This window comes from Carassius auratus, chromosome 11 (assembly GCF_003368295.1).
Source record: "Carassius auratus strain Wakin chromosome 11, ASM336829v1, whole genome shotgun sequence".
NCBI lineage: Eukaryota > Metazoa > Chordata > Actinopteri > Cypriniformes > Cyprinidae > Carassius > Carassius auratus.
This window is the reverse complement of record NC_039253.1, coordinates 10,127,901-10,151,704: the sequence shown is the minus strand read 5'-3', so window position 1 is coordinate 10,151,704 and position 23,804 is coordinate 10,127,901. Positions and strand designations below refer to the sequence as shown.

General features: G+C 37.8%; 1 protein-coding gene across 1 annotated transcript in view; it reads right to left on the bottom strand.

The window, feature by feature from the left end:
* LOC113110992 (A disintegrin and metalloproteinase with thrombospondin motifs 9-like) overlaps positions 1 to 23,443 on the bottom strand; it is a 38,851-nt gene extending 15,408 nt beyond the window's left edge. Inside the window, 28 exon segments of the mRNA XM_026275349.1 lie at positions 107 to 268; positions 2,150 to 2,425; positions 3,279 to 3,446; positions 3,535 to 3,642; positions 5,759 to 5,878; positions 7,527 to 7,688; positions 7,823 to 7,984; positions 8,102 to 8,312; positions 9,303 to 9,429; positions 9,662 to 9,791; positions 9,932 to 10,098; positions 11,251 to 11,346; positions 11,869 to 11,986; positions 12,122 to 12,217; positions 12,219 to 12,259; positions 12,865 to 13,046; positions 13,350 to 13,495; positions 14,550 to 14,654; positions 14,917 to 15,058; positions 15,284 to 15,430; positions 16,846 to 16,951; positions 17,037 to 17,077; positions 17,430 to 17,554; positions 17,675 to 17,758; positions 18,639 to 18,928; positions 20,364 to 20,523; positions 21,900 to 22,291; positions 23,020 to 23,443. Of these exon segments, the coding sequence (XP_026131134.1) occupies positions 107 to 268; positions 2,150 to 2,425; positions 3,279 to 3,446; positions 3,535 to 3,642; positions 5,759 to 5,878; positions 7,527 to 7,688; positions 7,823 to 7,984; positions 8,102 to 8,312; positions 9,303 to 9,429; positions 9,662 to 9,791; positions 9,932 to 10,098; positions 11,251 to 11,346; positions 11,869 to 11,986; positions 12,122 to 12,217; positions 12,219 to 12,259; positions 12,865 to 13,046; positions 13,350 to 13,495; positions 14,550 to 14,654; positions 14,917 to 15,058; positions 15,284 to 15,430; positions 16,846 to 16,951; positions 17,037 to 17,077; positions 17,430 to 17,554; positions 17,675 to 17,758; positions 18,639 to 18,928; positions 20,364 to 20,523; positions 21,900 to 22,291; positions 23,020 to 23,116 (4,161 nt within the window). The 5' untranslated portion in view covers positions 23,117 to 23,443.
* Between the last annotated feature and the right edge of the window lie 361 nt (positions 23,444 to 23,804).

The window sequence follows — 23,804 nt, the reverse complement described above, 5'->3', positions numbered from 1 at the left end:
CTGACTATAAGTCGCAGGACCAGCCAAACTATGAAAAAAAAGTGCGACTTATAGTCCGGAAAATACAGTAAATGAAACCAATTCAATTTAATTGAGAGCATCTTACCTCACTCCAGCTGCCATAGAACCACTGAGGGCAGGGGCCGGACTCACAGGAGCGTTGCTCTATGGGTTGAGTGCTTTCATCACAGCTGTTGGCAGGGTAGCCGTTCTCATCCTGACATACCACCACACGCCTCTGGAATCCTCCGGCACAGGTACTTGAACACTGAGAGGTGTGAAAGAGAAAAAGAAGCTACATAATGAGAGAAGAGCCACACACATCCACAAGCCTTCCACACAATCACAAACACAAGCAAGCACATTCTCAATAGACCAATTTCACATTCCATTAGCCTTGACAGAAAATATACACCAATACACTGACCAACCCTGACTCCTTGGATAAGAACGATTATGACTGGAATAGATTATGTCTATTTCCATTTTTTCTTTTATTCCTGTGATGAAAAAACTGAATTTTCAGCAGCTTTCACAATTTAGAGTCCTAAAGGTTAGAATTTGATATATATATATATACGCTTTGAAGTCCCGATATGAATCAAATAATTTGCAACAAATTCTTTGAAGTGAATCTTTTGTGATGCAATGGTTTAATTGATTCAGAGATTCAAAAAGCTTTCTTTATATATTTTATTAGTAGTTTGAATAACCATGGAAACCTTTACAATTAATAGGCCTAACATACAATGATTTTATTAAACTGTGATCACGTTAAATGCAGTTTTCCGTCGTATTAAAATCATTTCATAAAAAGTTGTCAAAAACATCCCCTCTGTTTTATTCACAAATCGCAATCTGTATATATATATATATTAGTGGTGGGCCGTTATCGCCATTAACGTGCTGCATTAACGGGAGACTCGTATCAGGCGATAATAAAAATATCGCCGTTAATCTATTCTCAAGGTTGGGTTGGGAGCTGCTTCTATACTAGGCGAGCTATGATGATTTTCACCTTGATATTTTAACACGGATGTATACCGAACCAAATTGCACTGTAGGGGGTGATGTCACCGTGACGGATGACAAATGCATCTGTGCACATATCCATTCTGACTCGAGTAAACTCACATAATAACTTCGACTCATAATAACATAATTCATATTCATAATAACTTTTTGAACTATTAACGATGGCTCCTTCAGTGACATGGCCGCTGATGTTATTTATTTGCTATCACCTCTGTGCTCTCTGCCCTGCGTCGAGTCTGAATCTGACCACTAAAACTTTAAGAATAAACGGTTCATTTATATTATTAGAAAAATGGGAGAAAATGTAAAGTGGTTTGGCGGTCGAAGTCATTGCGTCCTTCACTGGTTGCCATAGAAACATGACAAGCGCTTGAGACTGCACATGCGTGCTAACTGGATCAACCTTAAATATGCTTTTTTTTTGTTGCTGATTTGAAATATATTAAACATGAGCGTGTCAAGTCTGCAAGCATTATTACCGTGCGTGCACTTGCATTAACTCTGAGTCTGCGCACTCTGCTTCTAACGGCAGAGGGAAAGAGAGAGATTACTTTTTTTTTTTTGGCTCACACTTTTTTTTTTGGCTCACACTTTTCTTTTCTTAATTTAAAGTTGCAAGTTACAAAAATCACAAGCAGTGTCTGATCACGCCCGAAGTAATAGATTCGGACCTGACCCGGACCCGGCTGATCATTTAAAATATAGATCCGAATCCGTATGGGTCCCGGGCCGATGGGTCTCGGGTGCACTGTGAAGACCTCTACTTGGAAGGATGCAGATTATATGTAGCTATATAAAGGAAACACTTTTCGAAAGGTCTACAAATACCTACAAAACAAAAAGGAAGAGCTTTCCAAATACTGCACAATATTTAGCTGTTCTTTCAACTCTAAAGACTATTTAAAGCAATGATATCATGAAGGAAACAGGAGCATTTATCAGAAAGAGGAAATGCTGCTGCTTGGATGACTTCTTAGAGAGTTCATGTACTTGTGAGCTCAACACATCCGATTTCATTCTGTTCATGGGTTTGCAAAAAGTCCTCTAACATGACTATGGAATATATCAAATATCAAAGATATGCAGAGACATAACCTATTTTAGAGGTACTTACCGCCCCCCATGGTCCAGTCCTCCATTGATGTGACTGGGGTCTGCCAGCTCTGTTACGGTCAGTTCGTCCGGCGGGAACTGTTTTTTTCCGAGAATCAATGTTTGGTGAAAAGCCCCCGTGGTCGCTGGAGCGAGACGGACACTGGGGCATGGCACACTCCTGCTCTGTTGCTGGTTGATCATCTGGGTCACACTCACTCATTTCCACAACTTGATCACTGATGTTCATGCACACTACTTGCCGTGTAGTCTTACCCTGACCACAGGACACGGAGCACTGTAAATACAGACACACACACACGATTGTAAAGAAAACACATACTGAACAATAACACCATATATAAGATGATAACCTACCACACTTAAGTTTAACCTTAAAACTGACAGGATTTGTATTTCTGAATGAACTATTCCTTAAATTAAAAGTGGAAGAAAAATAGTCCCCTTAATTTAGTGTGTTAGACTTTTTCAAATATCTGAATGTCCTGATTTAAAAACTAAAAAGCAGGATGACACTGGCCAAAGCAATCATGCCACACTAATTCTTGTCTTCCTGTATAAATGTGAACAGTATGCACACCGAACCCCATCTGCACACAAGAGCCACACAAAATGAACTCTCATCAGTTTCCAATTACAAGTGAGCTCTGAACAACAGAATGAGAGCAGAATGATCAAGGTCAATGGTCTATGATATTAGGCTGTAGAACAGCTGTAAATGAAAATACAAATACTTGTAGAATTGAAACAATGTTGGCTAACCCAGTGGTATGTTAATATTGCACAAAGAAACTGAATAAATACAGTGGGGTCCAAATGTCTGAGACCACAATATGTATCTTGAAAATAAACCAAATATTTAATGATATTAAAAAATGTATTTTAAAAAAGTAAGCACTATTTCTAGGTAACAGATTAAAATAAACAGATGAAAATAATAATTAACAGATAAAAATAAAATAAAATAAAATAAAATAAAATTAAATAAAATAAAATAAAATAAAATAAAATAAAATGAAATTAAATTAAATTAAATTAAATTAAATTAAATTAAATTAAATTAAATTAAATTAAATTAAATTAAATTAAATTAAATTAAATTAACTATGAGGTAAAAATGAGGTATTTACCGGAGTCCATTCCAGGACCTTCCACTGTCCGCATGCCACTGTAGAGCAAACCTCACTAGCAGGAGGTTTTGGAAGATGGGAGCAGGCCGATTCCTCTGCTACTCCACCCTGCTGGTCACGGCAACTTACATAGCGCATCCTGGTGCCCTTTCCACAGGTGGCACTGCACTATTGTAAAGAACAACCATTTTACAATATCTACAGAGCCTACTACATCATCTAGGACAATAACTACTAACATTATTTAAGAAGGTACCTGTGTCCAAGATCCAAAGCGCCACTGTGTTTTATGACCAGGATGTGACATCACTTTTGTCTCTGGGGCAACAGGATGAGTAACAGGACACTGCGAGAGTTCACAGTCCTGTGGAAGGGAGGAAGTGGGAAAGGACAATCAATTTTTGGTAATGAAGATCCGTGACTCTAGGGGTGAGGCCGGTAGGGCTTCAAGGCCGGAGCCAGTGTACTTGATTTATGCTTGACTGGCTGAAATCACTTGTTCTGGGTCACTGTGCCTTACGGCAAATAGAGGATTTAAAACCAGGGGGCCTCCTGCTTTCTCGTTCAGTCTGCCATATCCCTCCTTTCAGTTCCTGACTCTCTCACACTCCCACCTACCTCCACTTATTTCCCCTTGGTTTCTGCCTTCGCCAATCATTTTATATGTCCCTCTGAAATACCTGACCCTTATTGGTCAATCACATTGTTCTGTGGTCAAATAGTTTAGTATAAAGATTTTATAACATAATTGACCGTTTTTCTACATAGCAATCGATTTACTGCGGAGCTATGCCTGTTCTTTCTGCTTATGTTTTATGTAACTTTATAATATCAATTCAAATCAAAATTTTACTTTGGTAAGTAGCTGTGTAATATGTGGGATAATGTACAGTCATCCTGGTATTATCGTAAAATAAACTCCTTCAGGGTAATACAAGATCCTTCCACTTTCGCGTCCGGGTCCTGATCATTCTGCTTGGGTTTATTTTGCGATAATCTTGCTGTCTGTACAATATCCCTTGTTTATTAAATTCTTTTCTCTCTCTGTCTCTTATAGTGTATATTACAGTATATGTCTTATGTATACATGTTCCTAGACTTTTATCAACCTGTTTGGCTTCATGATGGGGAAAAAAGGATCTCCTAAGAGCCTTGTGAAAATGAAGCTCTATAAATCCAATGCCTCAGGAAAGTTCATAAAAAACTCTGTGAAATGCAGCATTCAGCCACTCCAGCTCTGCAGCACAATTACACTGGGGGAGGGGGAATGGGGTAAATGTAATTTTGCAGGTATGTGCAGATTGTTAAGTCAATAAAATCGAGATCCAGATGACTGCAAAATGAATAAATCTGCAGTGGAACTATATACAGTAGACATAGAAGTTATAATCACAACAGTTCAAACTGAAAAAAAAAAACTACGCAAGCAAACAAGTTCCCACACTATTTGACCAATGCATTTGTCGCTTATAAAAATATTAATAATACAAATTCAGACATAATTAATGAATCATCTGAATTAATATTTTACAGCCCTAAAAAACATAAATTTTAAATTCCATGATAGTTCCAGATATTTCAAAACCATGGGAACACTTTTAAGGATAATTTCCTAACAATGGCCTGATGCAGCATCTGTTCATGTGTTTAGACCCATGCTTTTCCTTCAGACAAGGCCTTATTGAGTGCAGGTGATAAATATGCTGGGTGGGAAACTTCCTTCCTGCCTTTCAGGCTGTACCTGCATGCACTTTTTTTCCCTTTTCCAGTTTCTCATTTCAGGATGGTATAAAGCTACTTAGTAAAATAATACTTGTACATACCTAAAAGACAACATCTCTGTTCAAAGAACTGCACAGTCGTTAATATAATACCTCAAAAAATAACTTATATATTACAAACTGAGTGATGTATAATGTATGAAATGCAAAAGAATAAATTCACTGGATAGTTCATCCAAAAATCACTTAAAGTTGCTACAAACCTATAACAGTTGCTAATATTCACTTTCTTCCAACGCATGGCAAAAAGTGAATGGCTACGCTACCTATTTCAACTATTTGGTTGCCAACATTCTTTAAAATGTCTTTTGTGTTCAACAGAAGAAAAAAAACTCAATTTGTAAAGGAGGACAGGATTTTCATTTTTGGATGAACTATCCCTTCTAATGTATCAGTGCCATAAATCATGTCCATTTTAAGACAAAACAGCGTTTGAATAACAGTAATGCATGATCTCCAAGGTTTCTTAATTGTGCTGTGGTTCAGCTATTAAACAGCTACTTTTAACACAGTCCATGGCTTCTTGCTCTTTCATTTCATCAAGCATACAGCAAACTGAATCAGGGAGTATGGTTCACCCCTTTATGGTTTTCAGTAGTTATATTATGACAAACTAACACAGTACTTAGTTCGCAATCAATAATGATAAAGAGAGAAAGAATGAGAGTCAGTGTGAATATTAGAGATCAATGCTCGTACCTGAGTGTCTGTTGGACGTGTTGCTGCGTTACATTCAGAATCATCCATGACAGAGCCATATGAGCCAACTATACACTTCACAGCTCTCATCTGATAGCCCAGGCCACATGTGGTAGTACACTACACACACACACAAATAAAGAGGGAGGTCAGTATCTCATTTAATGTTACAATATAATGCCTACGAATTACCCAGGAGAATAAATCGAGAATAAAGATTGCATCAATCCAGCACTGATGTGATCAGCACCCGCATGGGCAACCCGGGACATGGGCCAGTAATTTGTTCACCTTTTCTTTATCTCTTTTCCTCATCGCTGACTTGACTGCATCAAGGTCAAGCTTGTGTGGCAGCATTTGCAGCTAGATCACATATGCTTCAGTAAAGCACCTCAAACATGCATTTATCATGATTGCTTAATCTATGCAAGAGCGATGTCTAATCTCTATCATACTTTAGGACTTAAAGGTAGTTTGCCCACACGAATGTTACAAATTATATCATTCCCCTCTGGGTGATCTCTGGAAAAAAATCTATTTGCTTTTCTGAAGACAGTCATAAATTGCTCAAGTGGATAGAAAACAGACTATCCATGAATAGATGATATTCACATGGTGTCTGCAAGTTTTAAAAAGTATTTAAGATGGATTTTGTAACAAAAAGCTTAAAAAGATTTTAGCATCACATTCTGCTCAGCTGCATGATTTGCAATAGGCTAAAAAATACTTATATTTAATACTCTCAAATTACTTGGTTTTCTTTTCTTTTCTTTTCAACTGAATTCTTTTAATCTGATTATTCATCTAAGACTCCTGAAAAAGACTACCACAGTCTCCAAGAAAACATTTAAAAAAATTATAGTCATCAAATATTTCTTAATCATAAAATCAGCATATCAGAATGATTTCTGAAGGATCATGTTACATAGCTGCTGAAAACTGCTGACAATTTTAAAACAAATCACATTTTGAAATATATTAAAAATAGAAATAAAATAAAAATGCATAATATGAATGTTTTTATTGTATTTCTGATCAAATAAATGCAGCCTTTTTCTTGCCAACTCTGTGCTTTTAAATGGTAGTGTTTATACTACGTTTTAGTATTCAACGGTGGTTGTCATATAAATCAGAATTTAAAAAAAAAGTCTATTATCACCTTTGCGATAATATCAAATATCTTGCAGTACAAGTTGAAAAATGGCACATTCACACAGATGTTTTGAAGCAGCACAGTGTTTGGCACTATTGAATGTTGATTATTGATTTCCAAAAAAACAAGATGAAAATCTTTAAACTTGCTCTGGTGGTATTTTATTTAAGTACACACATTAAAGCACTTTTAAATCGGCTGCCTGGTGAGAAGCAAGTTTTTCAATGAACTGTGAACATTTAAAACTTTTTTTAAAAAGTAAATGAAACACGTTTCAATACTTTTCAGGGATCCACAGACCTCTTAAACAACATACGTAGTTATGTTTGTTTCAGATGTGTTCCACATCGACACAGAAAAGTACCAAATGTTGTTCTTTGACTGGTCCCTAACCTCGTTACATTTTTGTGGTGGCTTTTCACCCACACAGCAGCTGTGGTAATCTGTTTAAAATATCTGCTAGCTATGATTGTACCGACTCCTGGAAATTACATTGCGTTATCACAATACACTTGAATTTGCATTTCACAGACCTAAGCATCAAATATACATCATGTAATAGCTGACATACCTAAACATGTCATGCTCCTAAATACTGTGTGTTTTTTTTCTTACCTGTCCCCAGGGTCCAACCTGCCAGGAGGCACATTCTTGCTGTTGGCAGGCCTGTACCGACTCTGGTTTGGAGGAATCACAGAAGCGGTCATCCAGACGCTCCTCTCCAAACTGACACCAAGTCTGGCGGTGCTTATACCCCTTGCCACATGTCACTAAACACTACAAAACGAATTCAAAAGTAGCATTAGAGTAAGTCATGGTGGACAGCTAGATGGTTTAAGCATATTCTGCATAAATCCAGATTACATTTGAAGCTGCCCATGTTTTCATGGGATGCATTGGTGTGTGTTTACCTCGGACCAGTCTCCAGTATTCCACTGAGGACACAGGAACTCATTACAAGGTTGGACTGTGAGCTTTTCTTGTGGGTTGCACTTGGTTTCATCATCAGTTTCTGCTGACTTTCCACATTTTGCACTCCTACGACGTGTTCCTCCTCCACAGCTCCTGGAGCACTAGAAAACCAAGAAAAAAGTCACAAGTCACATGTCAAATATATACAGTCCACATTCTTTCAAGTACATGAATATATTTCAGAAGAGCTGTTTGAGACCACTGAGGTTTTTTCGCACCTCAGACCAGGAAGAGTACTCCCATCCACCAGGGTTGCAGTCTCCATGGCACACCTCCTTGTCTTCAGGCTTGCGCTGGTTGCTGCAATATCGGTCGTCAACTCTCTGGGTTTTCCCATCCAACCTGCTCTGTTTGATGCAGTAAATGTACAAAGTCTTGAAGCCCAGACCACAAGTTGCTGTACATTCGCTTTTGCGACCAACCTGCCACCTGCAAATTGAAGAAATGCAACAAAGTTAAACCCCATGAACTTTATTTCTGGTTTCATTACAAAAACGAAATAAATTAATAGGCTAATTCGCATTTATTGTATTTATTTGATCAAAAACAGTACAAACTGTTACATTGCAAAATAATGTTATTTATTCCTGTGATGGTAAAGCTGAATTTTCAGCATCATTACTACAGTCTTCGGTTTCCCATGATCCTTCACAAATCATTCTAATATGCTGATTTTGTGCTCAAGTAACATATCTTATTATAAGGTTGTGCTGCTTAATATTTTATAATTTATAACATTATAAATGCCTTTACTGTCACTTTTGATCAATTTATTGTACCCCTGATGAATAAAAGAACTAAATGGATAGTTTAACCAAAAATCAAGCGTAAAGTGTTAGTTCTGGCCATTCACAGTCTTGACAGAAATTTTTATTCTGTCATTAATTACTCACCCTCATGTTGTTCCAAAGATCTTTGTTCATCTTTGGAACACAAACACAAATTAAGATATTTATGATGAAATCCGAGACCTTTTTGATCCTGTATAGACAGCAATGTAACTCAAATGTTCCCAGACCCAGACATTGTTAAAATAGTCCATGTGCCATCAGTGGTTTAACCGTAATTTTATGAAGTTACGATAATACATTTTGTGTGCAATGAAAAATAAAATAATGACTTTATTCAACAATTCTTCATCTCCCTTTATCGAGAGTACCACAACGCATATGTGTGCATTCTTCTGTTTGTAAACAAGGCGCAGCGCATGTATGTTCTATGGAAAGCACATGTACTACAGGATCTGAAAATTCAAATTTTTGTGTGTTCCGAAGATAGACGAAGGTCTTACAGGTTTGGAACGACATGAGGGTGAGTAATAATTAATTACATATTTGTTTCATTTTTGGGTGAACTATCCTTTTAACTTCTTTCACCCACACACACAAGTTTATAAAACTAGTGAAAGTGGACATGTACCTGAGTTCACAGTCTGTGTTGCATGGCTCAGAGATCACAGCTGGTTTGGGAGAGCCATGGCACCGCTGATCAGAAACAACCACTCGATCCGACTCACGACTGCACAAGATCTTTCTCTTGCGCTCTCCTGATGCACATAACAACCAGCACAAGACATACACAAGTTCAAACACATGTTTGTGATCTAGACAAAGAAAGAAAAAAAGAAAGCTCCTCATTGCATTCTCTAAATTTCTAAGAAACACTAAACTTGATGACCCCGCCAGCATTAAACGTCTGGTTCAAGTTTACCAAATTTTTAAACAGACTTTTCTGGCAAGCGTTTCACACAAAATATCTGTTGCTTCTCTCACACACACCTTGGCACAACAGACTGCAATCCTGCCACGGGCCGTACACATCCCAGAAAAACTGTTGAGGTTTGTCCTCTATGGGAATGTTGTAGGAATACCTGACGTCAGGGTTATAGAGGTTCCCTACGGATAGCACCTAGTTGGAAAAGATCACATACAAACCAAAAGTATGGCGTTACAAAGGTTTTAAACATAATTCACACGTTGTTAAAATATGAGGTTTCACAATGTAAGACAACATAAAAGTTCAAATTGAATTCATTGAAGCCATATTACCTGGATAATAATCTCCTCTTCTATGCGGTCAGTGCAGTTGATTCTCTCAACAACATGGTCAGAGCCGCTGTATTCAATAACAGCATTCCCTACTCTGACTTCCCTTTTAAACATACTGACCACAAAATTTCCATTGAGTAAAGATTCTCCACGGCTGTTGGACAAGGCTGCAAAACAAAAATGAGACAACATGCATGCTTTATTTTCTTTATGTTCAAGCAACAAAAAGCAAATATATATTCAGCCATGCCGCAGGGTAAATAATTAAATGCCGTTCACTTGTTTAAACAAATATCTCTCACTACAAGACCTGCATGACCTAAGGAATAAAATATTTTCATTTACAGTCAGATTTAGCAACAGTCAGGGCAGATTAGGCTAATCGGGGTAAAGAAATCCAGCATTCTGTAAAGAGGCCACGTCTTGCTCTACTGAAGTCAGTGTGCTTCAAAAATGCGCACTAATGTGATTATGTAGCTTATTTCCTGAGTTACTTTCCTCACTACTTCACACATTACAATGGCCAACCCCTGCAATTCATACATAAACACACATAAATGCACCGAACACACCATGCAAAGATATCAATAAACACACAAGCAGAGCAACTGAAAACAGCACATATTTCCTTAGGTTTGTAGAGTTCAGATGCATTAACACAAAACCCTTTATGAAAACAATTGCAAAAGCCTCTTGTAAACTAGCTTGCAGTAAATCTTGACATTAGTTCACTTATGGCACATCAAAACAGTAGGATTCATTTTAAATAAGAATTGATCATGATGAATATGCAAATAAATGTTCAATCTTGTAATTATGCATAAATCACTAGCACTGACTGAATTATAGCATGCTCTATAGACTCTTGACATAAAAATATTACATTTTTACAAGTGATGCATGGTATGTTAGTGCCATATTGTTATCTGTTGGTTTAAGAGATAATTTAAACTTGTCAGCCAGTGTTGGATATTTAATCGTATGCTCATTTGTCATTACATTTGCCAACATAAAATCTTCATTTAAAGTTAAAATGTAATAATAATAAAAAAAATATTCAATACTTTATATAATTTAGTATTTTACAGATCTGTGTATTTTATAAAAAATATATAGGGTTTTATTTTGAATTACAAAATAGTATATCATTTTAATTTATTATGAATATAATATGAAAATAATTATCAGCATGTTTCTTAGTGCATGTCTAAGGTTTATTATTACTTTTCCAAGTTTTATTTAAATCTTCTGAACTACCACTGAACTAGAATTGGAAAAAAAATCATACAATTAATGTCTAATGTAATTTCTTATCTTACCGAGGTAGTTATCGTCTGCTGGTTTCCCTGAGTAGCTGTGTTGTCTCACATCTATGTTTGTAGCACCGCTGGGAATTCGCACCACAACATTGTAACCTGCCAAAGAGCGGAAATCAATAAAATACTCCTCCCAAAAAATATTACGTAAAATTATTGTTCTTTTTGTCTGTAATTGGGCCGAACTGCGTGGAACTAAAGCAAATTAAGCTAAATTCGAATTAAACTTCTTAGGGTTACCGTATTTTCCGGACTATAAGTCGCACTTTTTTTCATAGTTTGGCTGGTCCTGCGACTTATAGTCAGCTGCGACTTATTTATCAAAATTAATTTTACATGAACTAAGAAGACAACATTACCGTCTACAGCTGCGAGAGGGCGCTCTATGCTGGTCAGTGCTCCTGGAACATACACTAAGCAGCACAGAGTGCCCTCTCGAGACTGTAGATGGTAATGTTGTCTCTTGGTTCTTGGTCCTAAATAAATGCGACTAATAGTCCAGTGCGACTTCTATATGTTTTTTTCCTCATGACGTATTTTTTGGACTGATGCGACTTATTCTCAGATGCCACTTATAGTCCAAAAAATACGGTACTTTGCTAACATGAAAAGAACTCCTACCATAATGCACTATGTTGAACGTTCCTGCCACAGTCTTGCAAGATGAGTTATCCCCACCACACACTCCACACTTATCTCTCCTGGCCTTGGAGTTTAACACGTGGTCACATCCTGCTTGCTGCAGAAACAGAATGTGGAATTAATTCAAAGGCCACTTGAACAGGACTGTACAGGACTAATGCTTCCGATTATGCAGGATATCCACTCATTTAAGGTGCATTTTCACACCACATAGACACACAAACGCACCCACCCTGCACAGGCCCTGCACACAGATGTCATTGGTATCAGGCCCACACTGCGTGCCATCAATAACTCTGTCCCTGAGTTGGTAGTAAGCTGTACTGCCCTGCCACACGACAGAACAGCTTACAGCGATCCTTCATCAGAACTACAGCACACACAGCCATGAGAAAGAGTTAATACAGTCAATATATAATATGTTTCTCATCAAAGCTATTCATCTTTGTACCACACAATTATCAACTTAATTAAAATCTAATTGTGTTTGGTCTCAAATCATTAGGAAAATCTGGGGAATTGTTTAATGTGGGTTATACATACTGAAAGCAATTATATATTAGTCGAACAATACGTTTGAACTAAAACAATTAAGAAACTTGTTCTATAGGGATATCTTCAACAAATACTGAGGGTGTATGAGCTACTGGCAAACATCAATGGAGATATTTGCAGTATTATTTCAGTAATATTTATTTAGTATAACAGTATTTATTAATATTTTGAATTAGCTTTTGTTTGTATATTTTCATTGTATATTGTTGAGGAATCTTCACGCAGCTTTTGCAATTAGTAATGATGTCTTTTAAGTTACTAGATGAGCACCATAGATGTGCCCAGGAACAGACCATGGCTGAGTTTCTCAAAACCATCATATATGTAGTTGACTGTAGAGACCACTGGTGGCTTACAATTGGCTCCATTATTCAGTAAAAATCTTTTTCTCTATTGAGAAGTGTGCCAGCTGCAACTTACTTCCGCTATACTTTGGCACCCAGCGGACATTTGGAGGTAGACCATTGATGTTGAAGTGCCGCCCATCAAAGCTGGCACACTGTTCCTCCCTGAAATCTTTCTTTTGCTTGGAGCATGGCTCAGAGTTACAGGAACGGAATTTCATCCTGCGTCCAACACAATACTTCCCCCCGTTTCTGGGCCTAAAAGTCATGCAAACACATAAACAGAGCTCATATTCACATTGAGAAAACGTGACTACAGTATAAATAAAACTTTCTTTCATAGAAAGTCTCTTTTGCTTTCTTGATGACGTTTGTGTCTGACTGCAATTTAAATTGAGCAAAACCTGCTGTCTACCCATGTGCATTAAGTAAGCAATCTCTTTTGAAGAATATTCTTCTTCAGGATGGCTGTGCGGCTGTCATTTGTCAAGGAACATTGAGAAACCTGGTGCCAATTCAAAGTCCAGTGAGGATGCATGACTACAAAGAGCGGCAGCTTACACGGGTCGGTTGCACTCGCGCACAGCAATCTTGATTCCCCCTCCACAGGTCCTTGAGCATGTGCCAAAGGGACTCCAGACGCCCCAGGCCCCCTCTACTGGAACTGATTCATGCTCTTTATGGATGCACAGGCCATGTTTACAATGCTGCAAGTAAGAAACAAACACAGAAAAGATGAGCTCATTACAAAATCAGTGCAGCTTGCTTGCTATAAAGTCCACTGACTAGAATGACCAGGAATGATGATGATACACAGACAATATGATAATTTAAAGTGTGTTTTGTTATATGCAAAACCCTTGTCGAGCATCTAAGTTATCAATTATCAATCTCGTCTATTTTAATTTCAATCCATGGTGATTACGTAATAGGTTCTGAGACTCCACCTTTGTGGATGCAGAAATCTTCTCTGAAGATCCCTTTTACTTATTTCAATGGCAATAAACTTTATGGAGCAAAGCGCCAAGATATAGCACTATTTCACCCTCAAACTGCACATGGGTCAAGCGTTGTGATGCAACGCTCAGATTTACTCAATGGTTACCAGACAATTCACATTTTATGGGTGGTCCCAGTGTGAAAATCAAAACAAGCTGCAAGAGACCGGTTCTGTGCATATCTTGATACATCAAGCCGCATGATACCTCACCGAAACATAGGACAATGTATGGCAGCAATTCAATGTTGAGATACCTAGTAACCAGTAATGCCCTCCTGTAATGCTATCTGCAACGGTTTGCATATGAAGGTCATGAGAAATGCATTGCCATTTACACTCACTACCACTAATCAAGTCTGACTTGGGTTCACAATCTGGGAAACACTGTTAAACAGAGACTGGTCAAAGCAGTATATCAGTGAGTACAAGTGTCATTATGGAAGTGATTTGGTTGTTATTTGGAGGAAATATGTGTTTGAAGTTACACTGAAGGATCTGCTTTTCATCTGCAAAAGACGTACACAAAACGAATCACATACTCTCCACAAGCAGCCAGCCAAATGTATTATTGCTTCAAAATAGAAAATGCTGCACAAATCTTATCTTTAAAAGGACAGTTCACCCAAACATGACATTTCTATCATAATTTGTTCACCTTTATGTCATTTAACACAAAAGAAGATATTACTGGGATCTAAACAACACTGGAGCATAATGACATTTTTCTTAATGTGTTCACATTTGATTTACTGAGTGCTTACCTTTCCAGGAGAACACTCTGTCCCGTCGGCCCATGGCATGTGTTGGGTACGGCAGCCACGCTGGACTCCGTCTGGACTGGTGCACCACAACCTTCGGCACTGTGTCTGCACAACATCCAAACACTTACTGTTAGCTTAAACAACTCTTAAACACACACTCTTACGCACAAAATTTGTACTGACACTTGTTTTTTCTGCACACGTATCATGCTTTGAATTGAATTTAATATTATTAGCTGTACTATGGATTATCTTTATGATTTTTTATTAAAAACATCTCCATAAATAATATTAGACAGCAGATAATACACAGTAGAAAATGTCCATGTCAGTATGTTATGCAATTCCCTGAGGGGAATCTTCTCACCATGTATGGGCACACCTGTGTCCCAGGCCCAAATATCAGCTCACATTGTTTATTGACGCTGTATATCTGTCCAGGCAGCTGCTGGGACAAACTGTATGGCCTAGAAACGGGCTCATCGAGCAAACACTCACCATACCCTGTGCTAATGATAAATGAAAGACAAGCCACAACACAAATGGTCTCAGTAAGTGACAGAAGACGAAAAAATGAATCTGTTCCGTTTGCTACGGATGACGATGTTTCCATTCCAATTGAGAATGTTTAGAAGAAAACAAATGCAAGTTGACGCTGGACATGTGTTTAGACCGTCATCACAGGTTCAAAAACATCTTGAGACTGTGTGGATTGTAAAATGGGGTTTACATACTCGAGGAACTCTGTGATGTATTTCCGACTACATTTGGACCACATCCAAGGATTGGTGTAATAGTTGAGCGTAGGGGCCATCACATGTTGCTGGTTCTTGGCTCCATCCTCCTTGCATTTGTTACTGTCATCGTGTGGCATGTTGAACCTAAGGGCATGATTGAAACACACGCACACACACACACACACACACACACACACAAACAGGCAATATGATGAGCAGGCTCAGGACACATGTAAGACTGACCAATATCAGGCATTTTCCCATTTATACCACAATCCTACGATGCAAACATTTTGGGGGGGGGATTTGGAAATAAAACAAAGATTAATGGAGTCTTCCACTCTTTCTACTTCAAAATTCAACATTTATTTCAATGTATTACTTGAAGTATCTATCTATCTATCTAATATGATGATGGCAAAGGTAACCTAAATGTAAAAATAAAAAATGGGGAAATGAGAGTGAACAATTGAAAATCCTAAAGAATTAAGGATATAGCAGTAAATATTTAGTGAATACAGCATAAAGTAAGGGTTAATTTTAGATCAGATTTTTCACCCGTTTTTTTATCGCCAACAAACTATTTATATCAGATCTTTTGCACCCCCCCCCCCCACACACACACACCCCAGATATTGTTAGCAATATTGCCAGAATAAAAAATAAAAAACCTATGTCATTTGGCCACCAGTAAGGAAAGTAATAATCCCATGAGCAGCAGAACATATCAAATTCTGGGACAACCATGGGGAGAGAGGTGGTTCGCGCTGCATAGCACTGTACAGCACCAACACTAAATCCTCACTCAAGCACATGGCACTGATGTCACCACCTGCCACCGGATAAGAACGGAATTCAAAAAGAGTTTGTTTAAAGGCCTGTTAGATGTAATTTTCATTTGACTGTACATTGGCGTAGATCCATTTCCATTTTTTTAATATTTCTGCCAAGCTAAAATAGGAACACTGTTACCGACAGAATGTTTTACTGTAAATTTTACTGTATTTGACCATCATGAGACCACTGTATGAGCCATAACCTTATTTATTAAGATTATTCACCTCCAAGACTCTATTAAGCTAAAAAAAACAGAGTATTTCAGCAATGATGAGCAGACCTTGAGAAGTTGCACAGACTATTATCGAGTCTAACAAATGGCAATGACATCTCCCCAAAACATACCAAAAATAAAAGACACACAATTGAGAAATAGGGGAAAAGGCAGTGAAGAGGCCTGAGAAACTCGCAGACTGGTAGACCTTGAAGAAGTTCTACTACAAAAGTAGAACACAATAGTAGATAAATGATTTAGAGACAATTTAGTTCTAGGTATAATAAGAGCTCTTCTCAAGCAAAGTCAGTGTGACAAACAGCATTTATAATGTAGGAGATGTTACGGCTCAAAAAGTATTTGGACACTTAAGCCAGACTCAAAACTTAAAAATGCATAACTGTCATTGTGCTGGAAAGCAAAAAATGAACTCAAGTGGCACTTATGTTGAAGGGGGAAAGTATGCACACATTTACAAAGCGAAATATTTCACAAAAATAGTACTCACACATGGCCAAGCTCATGAGCGATGGTGAAAGCAGTACTGAGTCCATTATCCTCATTAATACTGCAACTTCTGTAGGGATCACAAACTGTACCCAGCTCAGCAAGACCTGAAAGTGCATGAGAGAACACCTTAGTTAAAACTATCAACTTTAATATGATCATAATCACCATTTTCACACAAAGATGATTTACCTAAAGTGTCACACTTGTCCCGGGCTCGACAGATGTCCTGCCTAAAATAAAAAAAGGACAAGGCTTCACAAATTTGGATACTCTTTTATATTGCATTTGTGTCTGTGCTGTCCTTTGTTTTCTTATTTATGCATGCATTCATGGCCTTGAAAAGTATAACCTAAGTAGTTGTAGAACCATAAATAATTACTTTGTTAGTGAAATCTTTTCTGTACTTTTTTGCTCAAGGTTCACACCAACTATATTGTTGCCAAATGAATGGCACCGAAATCATACTGTGGAGAGAAGGCACATAGCACAGCACATAGCACAACTAGACTTATCATATGTTTTGTATTCTACAACATCTGTGAGCAAAAAAAATCTAAACCATTCCATAAATATCGCTCTTACCTTGTGATTAGGATGGCAGTGTCGTGATGCGAGTGATGATTGTCATCCGCGTGGTTTTGACTCTGCTGCCATATGCAGAAGTTTTTCAAACTGGCTTGTGCATTGAAAGATATAGTGGGACCATCCTTTAGAAGACAGATGTTAACATTTTGAATATGGTTAAGGTTTAACTGTAAAAAGAAAATGCTTAAGTACATTTTAAAGGCAACCATTAATTACCACACTTCCACACAAAGAACTCTTACCAGCTCATTCTTTATGATGACCAACTTCACAATAACAATGTTAATCAGGTTTCCAATGCTGGGATCCTTATAGATGGAGGAAACCTATGTGAGAGAACACAGACAACTGGAATTCATTGTCAGGGTTTCATAAGTACTTTACAGCAGGGGTCTCAAACTACCGGCCTCAGAGAGTTTCAGCTGTTATTATATTATACACTACTGCTAAGCACTGTTCGGGGGCAGTAAGACTGTAAGAAATTGTACTTTTATCCTGCAAGGTTGCATTAAATTGTTAAAAAGTGACAGTAAAGGTATTTACAACTTTACAAATATATTATATAACTGGTTTCACCATTGATAAGAACATTAAATGTCTTTTTGAGCACCAAGCCAGTGTATTGAAATGGTTTTTTAATTCACATTTATTTTATTTTAATTTGATCAAATACGTAGCCTTGGAGAGCATAAGAGACTTCTTTCAGAAACATTTTAGAATGTTTTTAAATCTTTTGTAATCACAAAATATTTCAATCAAAATATTATCACTCAAAATGTGAAAATACTCGGTAGGGTGGCTTTTACATTTGCGGTCTTTTTGATTTCTGAATTTCGGTACACAAATACCTCGTTGAACACACAATGTTAACCTCAGCTGTTAAAAAAAAAAAAAATCTTGGCCTTCGAGAACTAGCTTGTGCTGCCAGATCCTGCTGAGAATTCAGCCTTTGCCAAGATCAAAATATAGGTCATCTAACCTCCCTGTGAGTTCCAACGAAAAAGCATCTAAAGCATGCAGTCCATGCAACATACCTAATTTGATTTGTTTTATATTCAACATTCATCAAGTACGTCAGACATATTCACCCCATCACTAATAATTTGTCCCTTAAGAGCATAGTAAGAGCAAGAGCATCAGCCCTAAAGCAAACCCAGACATGAACTCATCAAACCAGGAGACTATTGTTAACCGGACAGAACTTACGATTGACATCAGTGTAAGAATGTAGTGCTGGAGGTTGCTTCCATGATGTTCCACCATCTTGCTGTCTGCCACAACCATGACTTCAACAAAACGGGGGTAGGAGAGGAAACGCTTTGATCTCCGGTGTGGCTTGGAGTCACTGCTTTCATTAGCGGAGTTTTGCTTGTTTTCTGAGGAGGGGAAGGGGGCAGAGAAGAGTCTGGAATTAAGAGTCTCCAGGTCGGACAACATGCTTGAGGGCGACTTCTTCTTCAGTCTGTTTCTGAGTCTGCGGTGTGGCTCTTTATGACCTGCATTAAAAAGAGGAAAACAATACATGTTACGAAATAAAGTAAAGTGATTATGCATCAAATGAGGGTTAATCATTATCTATATTAAATTATAATATGGATTGTAGACAGGTGAACATTCATAAAAGTGAATGCATGCAACCTATTAGGGTCAGTAAAAGTTAGTTTGAACTGAAGACTGTTTCTAGAGTGCCAATCAGTCTACTGGTGTGATTTCCAAAGGATCTTGTGACACTGTTGACTGACAAAAATTCAGCTTCGCCATCACAGGAATATACGGAGTTCTGGACATGACATGCAAGACAAAATAAATAAATTGTGCGCGCGATTTACTAATTCGTTCCCTCACTGTACTAAAACGTGCACACGATTTACTATTGTGTTCCCTCGATTTACTATTGTGTTCCCTCGATTTGCTAAATCGTGTGCACGATTAAGCAAATCGAGGGAACGAATTAGTAAATCGTGCGCACAATTTATAAATCAAGTGAACGAAACAGTAAACCGAGGGAACGCAATAGTAAATCCTGCACACAATTTAGCCTACAATTTTTTCCTCCATGTCTTGTGCGGGGCTCCGTAGGAATAAATTCCATTTTAAAATATGATAAATTGCAATAATATTTCACAAAAAAGTGTACTAGGAATCTAAATTAATCCTATTGCACTAAATAAAAACAAAGCCACAATGGACCTTTCAATAAAATCTTGCAAACTAAAATAAGTTCTTCTCCCAGCACTTATGTGGGCTAAACTTTCCTTTACATAACACAACACCAACGGGATAATTAAAAAACCAATGCTGCTGCTGAGTGCTGTCAATACGCAGCAGCGTGTATTAGCCCTGTCCAAATTTATTTTTGTATCAATGAATTTACAAACACTTAAAACTGCCATTGCTTTACTAGAATGCATCTCACCACGTGGCTTTCATGGTATTGGGTATTTCTTGAGTTTCCTTATCTTCAGGCCACAGGAAGTGCAAGAGTCAACAGGATTTTGTACCAGTAAACTAAGATTGGAATGATACCAAGAACTTCCAAAATGATTTTTTCCGGTTGGACTTCTACTCAATGACATTTCAAAAAAAGCAAGGATGCAAAAGAAACCATGAATAGCACTATGAGTATTTGAATGCCAATGATAGCATATCCGTTTCTATCAGACTCATTGTTCAGTGCTTATATTCATAATCGTATTTAGATTTACAGAATTATAACTGGTTAACTTAATTATGCATTAGCATACCATTTGCAAAACTACATAGAAACAATATGGTAAAGTTTATGCTTCTTGTCTTGAATATGAGTCAGTCACTGAATCCACTACAGTAATGCAAGATCCAGTACTTTTAACTTTTAAAGTTTAAAATCAGATGTTTATCTCTCAAAACTTGTCTACTTGAAAGGTAAGATGTGCTCGTGTTCCTGTTTACCTGAAGTTTCACATGTAGTTGAGTTATCTACAGTCTTTTTTGAAGCATCTTTTCTGTACACGACATGAGGTTTGATGTGTTCTTCTTCATAATGTTCACCATTGTAGCTATGAAGGGGCTCCACAAAAAACTCCCCTTCTGGTGACCTGAAAGTGCCAAGCTAAAACAAACAACAAAGTTTAAATTGGTCCGCAGCCAGTGAAGTCTATAGACACATTCTGTGTGTGAATGTAAATTGCCCTTACAACTTCCCCCTAAGATTTGATTTACGTACAAATCCTAAGTGGCTGATGGAGTGATAAAATAAACATACATTGAATGCATATCAGTGTACTGGCCTCAGGGGGGTAATATATGCAGAATGTTGTTGATAACTATCAGAACATGCTGCTACACTTAAAGCATAACGTTTTAAAATGTGAATTTCCTGAAAGCCAGCGAGAAGCATATTGGTAAATGCTCTCCTTATCTTCAAGAAGAAACATGCTGAACAAGTTTAAGGCAGGATATTGTATTACAGATAACACATTTTAGACAAATTGTTTGTATAGACCTGAGTATTAAGGGACACAAACTGGCCATCCCAAACAAGCCTGACAAACTTACTAAAAATGGCAGAGATTCTGAATAAGAATACATGTGCTATAAATACCATATAACCATATAATCTCCCGGCTACAGGCCCTCTATACTGGGTCACCGTGATTTTGCCAAGTAAGACATGTCCTGGATCAACATCTTCTGATGATCCTGGATCAACATTATTTCCAAAAATATAGACTAAACCCAAATATAGACTAAACCTAACTGACTGTAAGCCTAAAACAGATATTTTCTGAAAAGTTATATCTCAATTCTGATTGGTTGATTGGAATGTTGACCAGGAACATGTTGTACTTGGTAAAATCACGCTCGCCCTCTATACTGGGGGTAGTATTATCTAGGCAGGCAATCCAGACTTCATAGGTTCTAACCCTGAAAGGAATTATAAATGGATCATGTTAATTTTAGCATCGTTCAACATCACCATCTAAATGTTTTAGAATTTAGAGCATGCATTGCCACGTAACAACGAAAGTACCACTAAATACTGTTTAAACAGGTTCTTTAAAACGCTAGTTCATTCCCAAGGCTACTTTTGATCTGTGAGAAAGCACATGGCGAACCCGTTCACATCAACAGATGAGATGACATCTGAGTCCCATATATGGACTGCCATTGACGTCAGCACACTACTGCTGCTTATGCCACTGATAAGTGTGCGTCACCCAGCTCTTTTACAGAGCGTAATTTTGTATGATATACCTGCTTTTATATGTTGAGAAAAAACCTTCGAAACGATCTGTCACAAAATTGGTGAGCAATGTATCCAACTAATAATTTGCATCAAACTTCTTTGTGCGAGTGTGTGTGAGTAATTATGTAACCACATAGGAAGGATCTGGGGTGCATGAACATTTGCAAAGTTTGCCTCCCGTAACGCATAAACTATGATTAAGATTATTATTATTAATAATATACGGTTATTAAACTCACCAAACCGGAGCAGAGGCTGATTACTGCGGTATGCTCCTGCCCAGCGTTCACATGTCCTTTATAAAAGCAGTGCTGATACTCCGTGTCCTCCTCCTCCTCCTCCTCCCACTCTTCTGAATTATAACCTTCACTGGATGCTCCGAGTATCGTGACAGTGTAAACTGGCGCAATAAATCCCGACTCGAGAGTAAGATTAAGGTAATAGTCCTGCCCAAAAGCAGATATTTGGTAATAGACATGCGGAGAGGTCCAATGATGGGAGATGTTGCCGGTTACTGGGTCGGTACTCCGCTTTCTCCTCTTGAAGTGCACGCCCGTTGGCAGCTTGTCACCGGCTTCATTCACTCTGGCCGGAGTTACAATCTCATACGCGCCAAAGTGCGATAATTTCGCTGTGGTAGAGAACGGAGATTGAATAGTAAAATTAGTAACAACAAGCGAGGCATTCTATAAATGTCGTTTGCGATGACTTGTAAAGTAAATATTTGTGACATTCTAGCATTTTTCTTTTTTTCAGGCAAACTGTCTTAATGATCAAGTAGCCTATTGCTCTGCGCGTCTATGTAACAAACAGGTAGCTAACAGGGTTGACAGTTTACCATTTTAATTTGGCATTACAAGATAGAGAAACTACACTTGCTAGAAAAACAATTTAATGTCGATATTTCCTGAAATATATCTACTAATCGTGGTAACAGGGTTGACAGTGTAAGATCGTATGAACATAAAAGATAAAGTGAGGAAAAAGTGAATAGGCTACTTAAACCTGTCCTGTCACTTTTTAGAAAGAGAATTATTCTCAAATAGTTAAATAGAATAGTAACAGGGTTGATGCATAACCTAGGAACAAAACTAAAAGTTTTCTTTTAAAAAATAAATAATTGTAAGGCTACAATACATACAAAATATATAACCTATAGAAAAATCTCCATCAAAATAGTTGCTAACTGATTTTTCCCCCTAAGACTCCACGAGATAAATCAGGTGTCAGTCAGTTACTATTACTCGAAGACTCTTCATACAGCGCGCTCTGAAGAAAGCAAGGAAAAGTCATTCATTCTCCGCGCCTCAAGGTTCTGAGTTGAATGAGAGAGTAAAAGATTACGAAAAGAGTCCGTACCTTTCTCTGAACCTGGCGGTGTCCCTGCTGAAGCTAGTGCATTCATAAAATCAGAGAGTAATACTAAAAAACTAAGTCCCCAGGAGAACAAAAACATGATTGTCCACGTAAAAAAAGCAAGCCCGAATTCAGTATTCCGCTGTTCCTTGAAGCCGCGCTCACCCCGGTATTTCTGCCGGACGGTTGCCACATCCAAAACTTTTCTCCTCTACTTTATAGACGTGACTTCCATGTCGCTAACAAACGCTCGGTCGGAGCTCTTGGTTTGCATGCATAATACCAGAAAGGGGGTCGATGCAACTGTGGTGGTCTCCAGTTTGCTGATTACTTTAGCCGAGACTTGGGCGTACTCTAAGAGACACCCCTCTCTCAGAAAGCCACTCCTGCCATGTGTCGCTAATGCAGCGTGCAGACTAAACTTCATTTTAAAATCACTGAATATGATACTCATAACGATCGTGCACACGTGCATTGTGTTCTTGTTCCTACTTCAGACTGTGCAGTTATGGCTGCATTCAGTTCATTTGCCTCTCATAAGATAGTTCTTAGACTAACTGACGTTTACATTAATACAAACAGCTTTAGGTCAATAAATACACTTCTACATTTAAAGAGCAAGGAGCGCTGTAAATTTGACCACCTGAGCTTCAACATAATCTTGAAAAAAATATGACATGATATAGCCTACTACAGGTGCATCTCAGTAAATTAGAATGTCGCAGAAAAGTTCATTTATTTCAGTAATTCAACTCAAATTGTAAAACTTGTGTATTAAATACATTAAA